Source organism: Rhagoletis zephyria, unplaced genomic scaffold (genome assembly GCF_001687245.7).
Source record: "Rhagoletis zephyria isolate East Lansing unplaced genomic scaffold, Rhagoletis_zephyria_1.1 Rzeph_scaffold_14349, whole genome shotgun sequence".
Classification (NCBI taxonomy): domain Eukaryota; kingdom Metazoa; phylum Arthropoda; class Insecta; order Diptera; family Tephritidae; genus Rhagoletis; species Rhagoletis zephyria.
In genome coordinates this window covers 1,851-14,482 of record NW_016171418.1, presented here as the reverse complement: position 1 = coordinate 14,482, position 12,632 = coordinate 1,851, and the positions used below count along the sequence as shown (strand labels likewise).

The 12,632-nt window shown below is 33.8% G+C and overlaps 1 protein-coding gene across 1 annotated transcript; it reads right to left on the bottom strand.

Annotated features, from left to right (window-relative positions):
• Positions 1 to 8,500: 8,500 nt before the first annotated feature.
• LOC108378543 (microsomal glutathione S-transferase 1-like) lies at positions 8,501 to 11,009 on the bottom strand. The gene is made up of 3 exons (XM_017634835.1): positions 10,734 to 11,009; positions 9,043 to 9,122; positions 8,501 to 8,966 (listed from the first exon to the last, which is right to left on the bottom strand). The coding sequence occupies exons 1-3, from the start codon at positions 10,860 to 10,862 to the stop codon at positions 8,723 to 8,725; spliced, it is 453 nt and encodes a 150-aa protein (XP_017490324.1). The 5' UTR covers positions 10,863 to 11,009; the 3' UTR covers positions 8,501 to 8,722.
• Between the last annotated feature and the right edge of the window lie 1,623 nt (positions 11,010 to 12,632).

The following is a 12,632-nucleotide window of genomic DNA, read 5'->3' as shown; positions in this document are numbered from 1 at the left end:
CCAGATTATATGCATAAGCTTTGCCGTCTGTCACAGCTTTTACTCTTTTTATTTCTTTGCAAAATAAATGTAGGATGAACGAGCGTTATTCCAAGTTGAATTAAGATGTGTTGACTTTTGAAAATAAAAATGGGGCGGGAAAGAGTTTGTTTGCCAAGGAAGCAAAAATAGTGGGAAAAAACCAATCTTTGTGAAAAGTAAAAAAAAAACTGCATTAAAAATTTCATTATCGCGATTCCGTTGAAAAATTATTTATGTTTTTATGCAGGTATTTTCAAATCGGTTCCGCTCACGTAAATCTTAATATTTTTCCGAAATATTTTGTTGAACGTCTTCAAATATAATACATTTTGCAATCCCGGCGGAAATACCGCAACTTTTTTGTGATGCACTCTAATGTCTAATAGGTATTTACATATGCATGTAGATACAGATGGTTTCAAATGTGACGTTATTCTTTCGTCTATGATCCAGTAGGTATATAAAATAATCAAGAATCGCTAAATCAAATTATAAATATGTCTAATTAGTAACACTTTTTGTTTTAAATAATTTCTTATCAGCAAAAATGTTGTCACTTGTTTTTGATCTTTGACGACTTCAAGCACTTATGAAATTCCCATGATATGTATTTATTATTTATTAAATCCGCGTTATCTATTAGCAATCTGTAAAGGAATATGTGCCAATTTTTAATTGGACTTGCGTATTCTTCTACATAACATAATAAAATACAAAAAAAAAAACAAAAAAGCTGTAAAAAATTTATCTAAAAAATAAAAATAAACAAAAAAGATTATTCTTGATCTAAAAATAAATAATCATATAATAACCATTAAAATTTAAAGAGAAAACAGAAATCAAATGTTAACGGTTAAATTATGATTTTTTTTTTATTTTTATATGTGTCTGGCCTAATCCTATATTAAGAAAAATCAATAATAATATAAAGGCAGAAAAGTTGGAAGAGGTTAAAATGTTTTGTATGTCACTTAACTTAGTCAGCTGACCACAAGTGTATATATTGACGCAAATTTTGACACGTAATTAAAGAAATCGTAGAAGCATACGCAAAAAACTATCAACAAGTATGTACTAAGTATATACATATACATATACATACTAGTACATACATATGTACATACTCGCAATTCTATTAAACATAAGAAAATTGATTCAACGGCACTCATTATCGAGTGCTGCAATCTCAGAATGCAGCACCGAAGTTAGTTTGATTCATTAACGTATCTGGACGGACCCTGGGCTTATATGCACATATGTATGTATGTGGATTAGGGTGGTCCAAAAATGCATGTGAAAATTAAAGTCGCAATTTTTATGCTCTCACACCCTAAGATTGTTCTATACTGATAAAATATACCCTTATGGCCTTATTCATAAAAAATAAAGTAGGTTTAAAGAGCTTTATAAATTGACGTTTTCATACATTTTTCAATTTATAAACCTTTTATAAGACTACTTTATTTTTTATGAATAAGGCCATTAGTTTTTATTTTGAAATCAAAAAATATTTAGAGGTCGCTCAAAGTTTTCCATGTATTTTATATGGGGAAAACAACTTTTCGTCGAAATGGTATAGAATGGTTAAAAATCAATATTTTTCTACCATAAAACTTTGCTTATCTGCAGGAGATTCCCAATAATAATACCCAATTGTTTATTTAACCATTTTTTTATTGCAACTATAATTTATAGGTCCGCCAAAAACCTACAAAAACCCCGAAAATGCAATGGGGCGACCAATAAAAAATCGTTAGTATTAAAAAATGGCTAAATAAACAATTGGGTGTTATTGTTAAAAGTCTCCTGAAGATAGCCAGAGCGAAAATTATTGACTTTCAAGAATTCTATACCATCTCTACGAAAAAATTTATTTTTCCCATATAAAAGTACATGGAAAACTTTGAGCGCTTTGGGCGACCTCTAAATATCTTTCGATTTCAAAACAAAAAAATTGGGGTATACTTTTTTTCGATATAGAACATTTATAGGGGGTGAAAAAATCCTACTTTACTGTTTTTGGACCACCCTAATGTACATGCATACTAACTATATTCATATGTGTTTGTTTTTGGAGCATGCTGTTCGAACAATTTAATAAAATCTTTAAATGGAATTTATGTATGTTACTTCCCGAAAATAGTATTCCATTCATTATCACTTAGCTACTAAAAGCCCTGTCTATGGGGAGGTACTTGATAATGTTTCACTTTTAACTACTAATAGTTCCCTTTTCGATTTTGTTGATTTTAGTAAAACCTGTTACGTGATTTGAAGTCTTTTATTACGGGTTATATACATAAATATCTACTTACAAAGTAATTGATTTTTTGATATCTTTGAAATGCGGTTGTAAGTATCATATGTTATTTTTATATATGTATATTAACTTGTATTAACTATGTATATTAACTTTGTTCACATAACGGTTGTTTGTAACAGCCAGCGTGGCACCGCCCACTTATGACCACATGCATATATAATCTCGGTAACCGTTCTTTCAATTTTTACCAAACTCGGTATGGTTATTAAGCTTTCCAAATAGAAGAAAAGCGTTGAAAATTATTGAAATCGGAGACTAATTTACTCAAAATGTAGCGGTAGCTTTCGGAGAAGTGAAAAACACAAATTCAATACTTGCGCCGGGTATTCAATGTTCGGCTCCGCCCGAACTTAGACTTTCCTTCTTGTTGTAACTATAATTGTTTCAATAAATAAGCTTTCAAAATCCGGGAAATTGTGATATTTTGAAATTTTGAAAAAATATCTTTAATTTCATTTTCTTTGTCAGAACTCCATTATATGACAAAAGAAAAGTTCTGGTAAAAATTCATACAACACAAAATGGTGGATTCGAAGCATATGTTATTAGGCTTTCTTTTAGCCTGTATGTAGATGTTATCGAATATCTAAAAAAATACCATTTAACTTCTGGGACTTCCTTATGTTAAATAAGTTAAAAAACGTCAAATTTAATTAAAAAGTTGTTTAAAATATGTATTGCAATATATGTAGGTAACAAAAGGAACGACATATTTTTTCAAATTTTGTATTTTTTTTTTTTGGAAAAGTCTGTGCAGTTTTTTTGAATGGAACTGCCAACTGTTAAAATAATAAAAAATTACCAAATTTTGAAAAAATTATGAAAGGTAACGAAATGTTGTTAAAAACTTCGTGTTTTCGAAAACAATGGGCTGAGTAACAGTTTTTTATGAACGTTATTAGGAGCATGGTGTAGCGGTTGGTATTGCGAAATAGTGAAGACGGATTTTGGCAACTATGTACATACTTGTGACTGGAAAAGGTGCACTGCATCTACATACATTTCGAAAAACTCTCGACTGGGTATTCCTGTGTATTTTTACATGTTGTACACGCGCAAATTCGAGTAGGTACGTATACGGACCGACCACTTGACGCACGTGTTTAAATATAAATATATGCACAATGTTCACTTGTGTACATACTTAAGTAAAAAAAGATACGCATACATACATAAAAGAAGACACACGTTGTACTCGAAGACATGCCAGGAATTGAGAGTCCATAAATAAGCACGGATTCATAGTTCAATAAACCGGCCACGTTGCACTATTAAATGCGTCGAACTTTGAGGGGATTGTTGGTTGGTTAGCAGCGAATAAGACAAGTAAAAAAAAAAACAGTTGAATATCTACACTTAGTTTCTTTATACATATTTTATGTTTTTAAGCAAACTCCGTACTACCTTTTACTAAAATAATTATTTTCGTTATCATGCATATGTATGATGTTGGTCTTTTCTCTGCCTTGAAAACTTTGCTTTTTTTACCGTACTGTGTAGTTATTCGTGCATACATACATACATATGTATGGATATATGTAGACACATTCCTATAAGTAAATATTTTCCAACAACATACCACCAGATTTTTCGAAGAAGTTTTCTTGGATATATGTATATTTGCGAATATTCACAAAGGCACAACTTCACCAAAAACTCAAAAGTGAGTAAGTATTTCATTTAGAAAAACATAGGTAACTATTTCATATCTACATATATGTTTGTACATACTATATATATATATAAATTTTTAACAAATTAGCATACTTTCTCACACTAACCTTTTAAAACAACAAAATGTGACCGGTCAAAAATTCACTTGGAGAGCTGACGTCCAACTCAGCGCTGTCTTCGAAAGCGACTGGCAAACACTTTGATGTACAATAAATAGGAAATCTACTTATTCTAATATACGATTTAAGTATAAACACACATATACACATTCATATTCGTACTCTATATATGCTCTCCTCAGGCGGTGTCGTATTGACTGACTGGTCGAGTAAGTTTTCCCCGACACTGCAGAGCAAAGTAAGACGGGTTCTGAAAAGGCAACAGGAATCAAGCCTGTGTTTTGGAGAATTTAACTAACATATGCACACACATATGCGAATACTACACACATATTTAGCTAAAAGAGAGCAATTGTTATGGAGACCAGTGTTGCCGCGGCCGGTAAATAAAATTTACCAAAATCGTTAAAAAAAATTTACTAAATCCCGTAAAAATTAAGCAACTTATTTAATTAATTTGGGCTTTTCTTACCAAGCTTGGCAAGTAAGTAAATAAAGGCAATCTAAGGCTCAGTTTTGTTGTCAAAAGTGAGGATTTTATAGTCTAACAGTTGCTTAATTTGAAAACTATTACCTACTATATTCTTTCAGGCTTTCAACATATCGACATTTTTTTCTTGATGCAGAAATGCATCTAGATGCTCTAGGAATATTTCTGCATCAAAAAGAAAATTTTGAAAAAAGTGTCGCTTACGTTATTTTGGCGGTTAGGGCTCGATATACTCCATAAAATAGGTAGCTGCCCATTCGCTAGTGTTTTTTTTTAATGCATGCATAAAACGAGTTTGGTATCATGTTATCCATAATGTGCATGTTGATCTTGTCAAGCAAATGAAAGGACCTAAAATCGCCTCCAAACTGCAAAGGGCATTTATGAGAAACGATTTCATGGCAGAAGAACACTTGGAGGTTTGAAAATGCGACGACCGTGGATCGGGAGTTGCGTAGAGCAACGTTTCCTGGAACTTTATATGGGATCCTAAAATAAAATAGAATAATTGACAGAAAATTGACTCATAGTCAGAAATGAATTTTTGAGGAAAATTATCCATTTTGAATATTTTAATCAAAAAATTTAGCAAAACGAAGAAAAATTTAACATTTTAACAGGCAGGAAATAATTAATCAATTTTGCTTAGATTTAAGCAAAATGGCAACGCTGATGGAGACTAAATATTTATGTATATAGAAGCTATATTATAGATACAATTAGTTATGTGTACGTACATTTGTTTCTATAGAGTATAAGAGAGCCCACAGTTGAAGACCAATAATGAAAATACAACCCATTAGGAAATAACGTACAAAACATATTTTCCCTGCAAACCAAAGTTCCCGAAATCTTAACGAAATCTTTAGGAGTATCTGATTTCTGTAACGATTTTTTTCCGAATCTTCAAAGAAAATTATATGAAGTGGTTGACACGAACTCGTAAAGAAATTTCTGTACGAAAAATAAAGAAAATTCTGAAAAAAGTCTGCAAGAAATTCTTCACATAGCAGAATTATTTTCGTTTCTTCACCGATTTTCTTCCGGAATTTCGTAAAAGAATGGAAGTGTGCGTAATTTATTTAATTTTAGAAAATTCGGCAAAAAATCGAATTAAATCTTAACGAATTCTTTCAAATTTCTTTACAATGCAGAATACTCTGAAAAAATGGTTTGCAGGGTTCACACTGCATCAACATTGGTTTAAGTTTTTTGTATGTGTTTACGGTGAGGTTTTATTCACAAAGTAGCGGAAATTCAATGTCGGATTTGTGGTGGGAGAGAGACTCCGTCGCCAAGTACTATCTGTTATGCTGGTAAACCAGTTTCTCGCCAAAATCCTTATCAGAGCGAAATTTTTCAACATTCCGTTTGTTTGCGCCCACACCCCCACAGAAGGGAAGGGCGAGGAGACCAAATACCTCCACCACCGTTGAATAATTCAGGCTCCGCGACACAGCGTCCGTTAACGGACTTCGAGGGCCAAACAGCGACCCAAACCAATATCTTTTTGCTGCCAAGAGCACTCTTCAATAAACCGACCGAACGCGAGAATTGCAACCACATGTCTCGCTCATTAAGTGCTTTCGCCGAAGAAGTAGGCAGCTTTAAGCTAGCTCGAAAGAACAACAGGTACGACAAGGAATGTCACGCCACTGCAGGGGAAAGGGGGGGAAGGGAGGGCGGCCGCGCGAACTATGTAGGACCGGCGTATGGAGCTGAAAAGGGAAGCGAAATATACTTTGAGTAATACGTGAGTGCAAAGAACTTGAAATGCTAACCGGTGGGAAAAGCGCGCGATAATTTTACCAGCAAGTTAAGTAATTGCGGTAAGTTTCAATACCTGTAAGACGAACCGCGGCCATCTATTAACCGATGTCCAGATCATACTTAACCTCCAGTAGCGGAGAAAATAAACCGCCGGTATTAATAGAAATTTCGCGGTTGAAAAACAACGAAGTCGTTCAACTTTACTACTCCAATTAAGCTGAGAGAAATCGGGCGTGACGTCATCAAATACCAAAATAAGAGAGAGCAAAGACGAACTCAACAAGAAGAAGAGGAAGAATCGAACAAAAGCAGGTGTTGCCATGTTCTGAATTTGGAAAAGCCCTAAAACCCAAGAAAAATGGCGTTATATCTTGAAAAAATCACCAAATTTTTATTGGTGTATTTGGTGGACTTTATATGCATAAAAAATTTTATTGTAAGGATGCCGAAACAAACTAGTAACAATAAATTGTTTCTTGCTCGATGGTCGATTTATTCTGGCATGATTAATGGTGCCAGGTATTCACTTACGATTGCTATAAATTTTGCTTTAATTTTTTTAAGATTTACCAATTTGGTGTCTTCAAACTAAAAACAAAAGTACCAAACTCAAAAATTTTTCGCGTTTTGAATACGCACTAAATTTAGTATGAAAATCACGAAGTGGGCAATAGTTAGTATAAACAAAAGTATTGTGTGACGTCAGCGAATGGAGGGATGCTGTCAAATCGACGAAGAGCGGGAAACTGTTGGTTGACAGTTACAAGTTTGAAAAGTAGACGACTTCATTTATTTGCGAACCAGCATTAACGCCAATAATCATGTCAGCTTTGAAATTCAATGGAGAATCAGTCTTATTTACCAACAAGTGCAGCTTTGGCCTGAGTAGGCAATTGATGAGTAAAGTCTTCTCCTGTCAAATCAGATAAATATTTTGGATTTTGGTATCGATATTTTGAATATCGAGTCTTTTTATTACGATATTAATGGGTACCCGATATTTATAAAGCGATACTTTAAATGAGGAACCATATCGATACTTTCGATTCAAATATCGTGTCCCTATTGGCAAATCGTCAAATTTCTAGTCTGTCGAATTCCACACTTTTCCTAATGGCAACAACGTTTTTTACAACAGTTTTTCTTGCTCTCCTGAAAAATACCCATTTTTACATTCGATAGTTTGACATGGTAGGGACGATATGAGTAGTCAGTCCACTTGCAAAGTCCGCTAAGTAAAATTTTTTCGTTTTTTGTTTTTGGTGGGTAACGTAGCAGTATTTAAAGTAGTTTTATGTCCACCAACAAACAACAAAGCGCAAAATCTTTCTATATTCTGAAAAAATAGCATCTTGCAAAAGTGGCTATCATACATGTTTATAAACTTTCAAAAGTTTCCATCTTCTGATGAACTTAGAAAACTGCTTTAGGTTATGTTATGTTATGTTATAATTTTATTAGGCTCATTATTATTTATCCAAATTTTCAGGCAATAAAAAAAGATTCAATTTAGATGTTACTTTTTGCCGTAGTCCTTTTTTTAATTTATGGCTTACTATTATAAAATCACATAACGCTGTTTGAAAATGGACTACTCATATGTAGTAAGTGAAAAATTATAATTTTTTTATTTGAATTTAATATAAAGACTGACAGAAGGAAAAAGATCATTTTACACTTAAATTGCTGGTGAAACCGGCAGCTAAGAATTTTTGAATACTATGTATGTATATAAATAATATTGAGTCTTAGATGCTGTAAGAGCATTTCTGCATCAAAATTAAATAAAAAAAATAAAAAAATCATTTACTTTTTTTCGATAACGGTTTAATTTGTGAAAAAGCAAAACTTACTAGCTTATAATCTACTTGCTTAGTTTTTCTTGTTAGCCCAAGATAAAAACTCAAAATTTCCAACTAGGCTGCTAATAAATGCAAAAAATTAAATAATGAAAGAAACTCATTAGCGTGTTCAAAACTTGTTATCCTCCTCTTGCATCTCCGTATATACATGTGTGTATGTAGTACATACAAACCGACTAAAAATTTATGTACGTACTTATTTACATATGTAAAACTATTTAGTACATTGAACTCCACAGACTCCACTGTTATATTCTTAAAATTTATTAGTAAAGTACTCTTTTTTCTCTTACTGAAAAGTAGCTGACCCGTTTTCAATTCAATTCAATTCAATCTTCATTTAGTCTATGACTATGAGTTTTTTTAACTACAAAATAGTATATTCTCTTAAATATTTACATAAGTATGTATGAAAAAATATTGTATATTACAAAGTTGTTTACACGACTCAACTCTTCCACCTTCACAATGCAGCAAGTAACACCTGCACCGCCATGTAGACTGTGGCACCTAGAGCAACAAAAAATGCCAAGGCACGGCTGGGTTGTGGCATAACAACAACAGCATAGACAATCGTATGAATAATGCGTGCAATACCCACAGCACGGAAAAGATTGATAGCCAAACCTGGTGCTGGATCGATTAGAACGTAGAGAAAGCCAATAGCGAAGAAAGGCAAAATATTCTCCAAATCGTTGCGATGAGCTCTAATGGATAAGAGATCGAAGAGAGTGACATTTTAATAGACAAAACTAAGTTATATGAATGTATTTGTTTGCATACCTGCGCACACGTTCCACATCAGAATTATCGAACTTCACCTTAAGACGTTTGTCCAACAAATCTTCGGGATTGGCAAAGGTCTGAAAATAGAAATGATATTGCAATTAAAATTTGTTTTACACAAAAAAAATGTGTGTACAGAATAATAATCTAAAATGTCTTCATGTGAGAAGACTAATACATACATATGTATAAACATATGAATGTACATTAGAGTGGTCCAATTTTTGTATGGGGGGAAAAAATATCATTCTACAAAACGTCGCACCTTCTTAGTTTTTTTTTTTGGTACCTATACCAATTTTAAATTTTCTACTGAATATAGGGTGCTCAATGATCTTTAAATGCTCCACGGATCGCTGTGAAACTGGCGAAAATATTAGTGATTTTTATAAAAAGCTACTGTTGCCATGACAACTGAAGCTTGTGATATTTTTCTAGATAATTTAAATTTGATTGATTAAATAATATACATACAGTGCCGAACAGAAGTATTGGCACAGTGAATTTTTCGCAATATATGCAAAGTTATTTATTCTAATTTATCTTCGATAATTTTTTATAAAAATATTGTTCATTCTACACCAGAAAATTCATTAAATTTGCAAACTAATTGCAACTTTTTATTCAGATTTTTTAGAAAAATTCTAAGTATGCAGTTTTATAGCCCATTCAAATTTAGTATAACAAAGTGCAAATTTAAAGTCGCTAGAAAATCGCATTGATTTTTGGTAATTTTTTTTCACGCAAGTTCTTCCATACAAAGTAATTCGACAATTATTTTTTGTATGGAGAAAATGAGCAACACCTTCCACTAAAAAAATTACCAAAAATCAACGCGATTTTTTAGCAACTTTAAATTTGCACTTTCTTATACTAAATTTGAATCGGCTATAAAACTGCATACTTTGAATTTTTCTAAAAAATCTGAATAAAAAGTTGCAAATTAGTGTGCAAATTTAATGAATTTTCCTGAGTTTTGCACAAAGTTTAGAGTTTGTATTATTTTCTGGTGTAGAATGAACTATATTTTTATATAAAATTATCGAAAATAAATTAGAATAAAAACCTTTGCATATATGGCGAAAAATTCACTGTGCCAATACTTTTGTTCGTCACTGTATGTACACAATACTTCTAGCGTAAAATATGAGCATCATGAACATCCTCCAAATTTATACTTAGAAACGTAAAGTTTGGTACCAGCACCTCTTTCGGCTAGAGGAAAAATTTTGGAAGGTGCCCCAAACCCTATCTCGGAATTGTCATTTGAGGGGATTAAAAAAAAAAACTTTTATTAACTATTTTTATTCATAAAAAACTCAATTTTTGGAGGTATTTTCAAATCGATCCAGCTCACGTAAATCTTAATATTTTTCCGAAATATTTTGGTAGAAGTCTTAAAATATAACAGATTTTATAATTCCAATGGAAAAAAGTACCCATTTTCTTTTGTATGTGGAGTGATGCAGTCTAATGTACATACATATGTACATATACCGAAATCGCAGTCATATTAAACTGTCAACACCAATCACATTTGACTTTGAACCCAATCTTGCCAATAATTATGACTTGACACTTTTTTCTTACACCAACCGGTTTTCGCTAATTTTCTCTAACAATTTTTGCACATTTACATTTTGCGCCCATAAATACTTCTCACTTTGTTTTTCCCAGCTTTTTTTTACCTTAGTCTTGAAGCGTTGTGCAGCCGTCAGTAATGACATGAGCAATACTTTAATAACCAAAACTGCAGACCAGAAAGCATAGGCACTGAATACTTCATTGTCAAATGTTATTAAATCTTTCGCTGCCATTTTGCTAATTTATTAATTTTTTTCTTTCCAAAATTTCAACGCGTTTTTCGAAGTACAAATCGCCAAAGCACTGTCGTATAAATCTGATGACCAACTAATTTCGTAGTTGAAGCGCAGAAGGTTCCAATAGACTCTCCTGGCTTCTGGAGCGCTTTTTTAATATCGTTTATGTATGTATGTATGTATGTATATACATAACATAAGTGAAAATGTATATGTATGTATGCATGTATGAGCTTTTGTTGATAACGCATCGGACTGCATATGATTAGTTAATTTGACAGCCTCTCATTTTTTATATGCGCTCAAAGTTTGTGGCTTTCTCTCACCTTAAAAAATTTGTCTAGTTGCGCATAAATTAATTCATACATACAGTGCTTCCATCGACTAATCGGACAAACTTGACTTCCGCATAATTTTTATAAAAACAAAACATAATAATACAGCCGAAATACTTGAAAATTGAGCACACAGATCAATTTTTTTTGGTTGACTTCCAAGAATAGTCTCCGGAGGCAGACAAAGTTCTGTCCCCTCCACGTCAGGTGGTTGTATGCCCAGAACGGCACTGACAAGTCGAGAGTCTATATAACTCGAGAGCAACTCCCTGTGAAAGCCGTTCAGGGCCTGTCTGTATGCATTTGGGTCCAGCGGTTGTTTGATGAACCTCTGCACTTCGTCCGTCAGTTCGTAGAGATGCCTCCGGACGTCACTAGTTACCTTGCGGCCTTGATGTTAACTTAGCTAAAACTGGGATAGTCCTTTTTACCAGACAGCACAAAGTACCGGCTCTTACACCCCCTAAATTGGAAGGCTTGAGCCTGATATTTATACGTACTGCCAAAAATCTTGGATTAATTCTCGACAGTAAGCTGCTCTGGAATGACAACACAATGGAATGCAGCAATGCTCTTCACATGCAAAAAGGCGTTTGATTTAAAGTAGGGCTTCTCACCTGGGATAGCTCACTGGAGCTAGTACACGGCCATTATTCGCCCGATTCTGCTCTACGGAGTCCTTGTATGGTGGCCTACTATTAGTTAAGACAACAAAACAAACAATTTCAAAGGGTACAAAGGAGTGCGGAGCTATGTATAATCGGAGCTCTATGCTCTTCTCTTACCGAAGCCCTGAGAGCGATTCTGCATTTACCCCGCTCGACGCATTTAGGCGACAAAAAGCAGTTACTGCGGCATTAAGGCTCAGAGAGGCAAGTTCCTGGACTCATGGCACATCCGGCCACTCGAAAACCCATGAACTATGGCACCCATACTGCCAGCCGCAAATACTGACTACTGCATACTATCAAATACCTTCACCAAAAACTATAAAATTACCATACTAACTAGACAGGATTGGAAAATCAGGCCTCACTACATACGCAACGCAACGGAGCTGGAGCTAGAAACTTCTGTTCGGCTTTGCAGGTGGAGGTGCTGGCCATCCAGGAGGCCACTCGGCGCTTTTATCTTCTCTGAGAGTCAAGCAGCCCTGAAAACTGTAGACTCATGCGCTGTCTATACAAAGTCTCTCACTGAATGCTGCAAATCTCTAAACGAGATGGCCCAGCATTATAGAATACAACTTATATGGGAGCCTGGAAGCCGAGATATTGAGGTATGTATACCAATGACCACTTTTAAACTACATGCTAGGAATAGCAGCAAACGAACACTGGAGAGGCCTCTCCTTCTATGAAACTGCTAGGCTTACGTGGTCTTCTTACTATAATAAACGCACGGACCGAGGTATTTATTCTCACAAGAATTC

Bases quoted from the DNA above. Each gene is read 5' to 3' on its own strand.
- LOC108378543 (XM_017634835.1), bottom strand. From the start codon at position 10,862: ATGGCAGCGAAAGATTTAATAACATTTGACAATGAAGTATTCAGTGCC. The intron at 9,123-10,733 runs GTAAAAAAAAGC...TTCTATTTTCAG, and splicing joins CACAACGCTTCAAGACTAAG to ACCTTTGCCAATCCCGAAGA. The intron at 8,967-9,042 runs GTATGCAAACAA...CTTATCCATTAG, and splicing joins GATGTGGAACGTGTGCGCAG to AGCTCATCGCAACGATTTGG.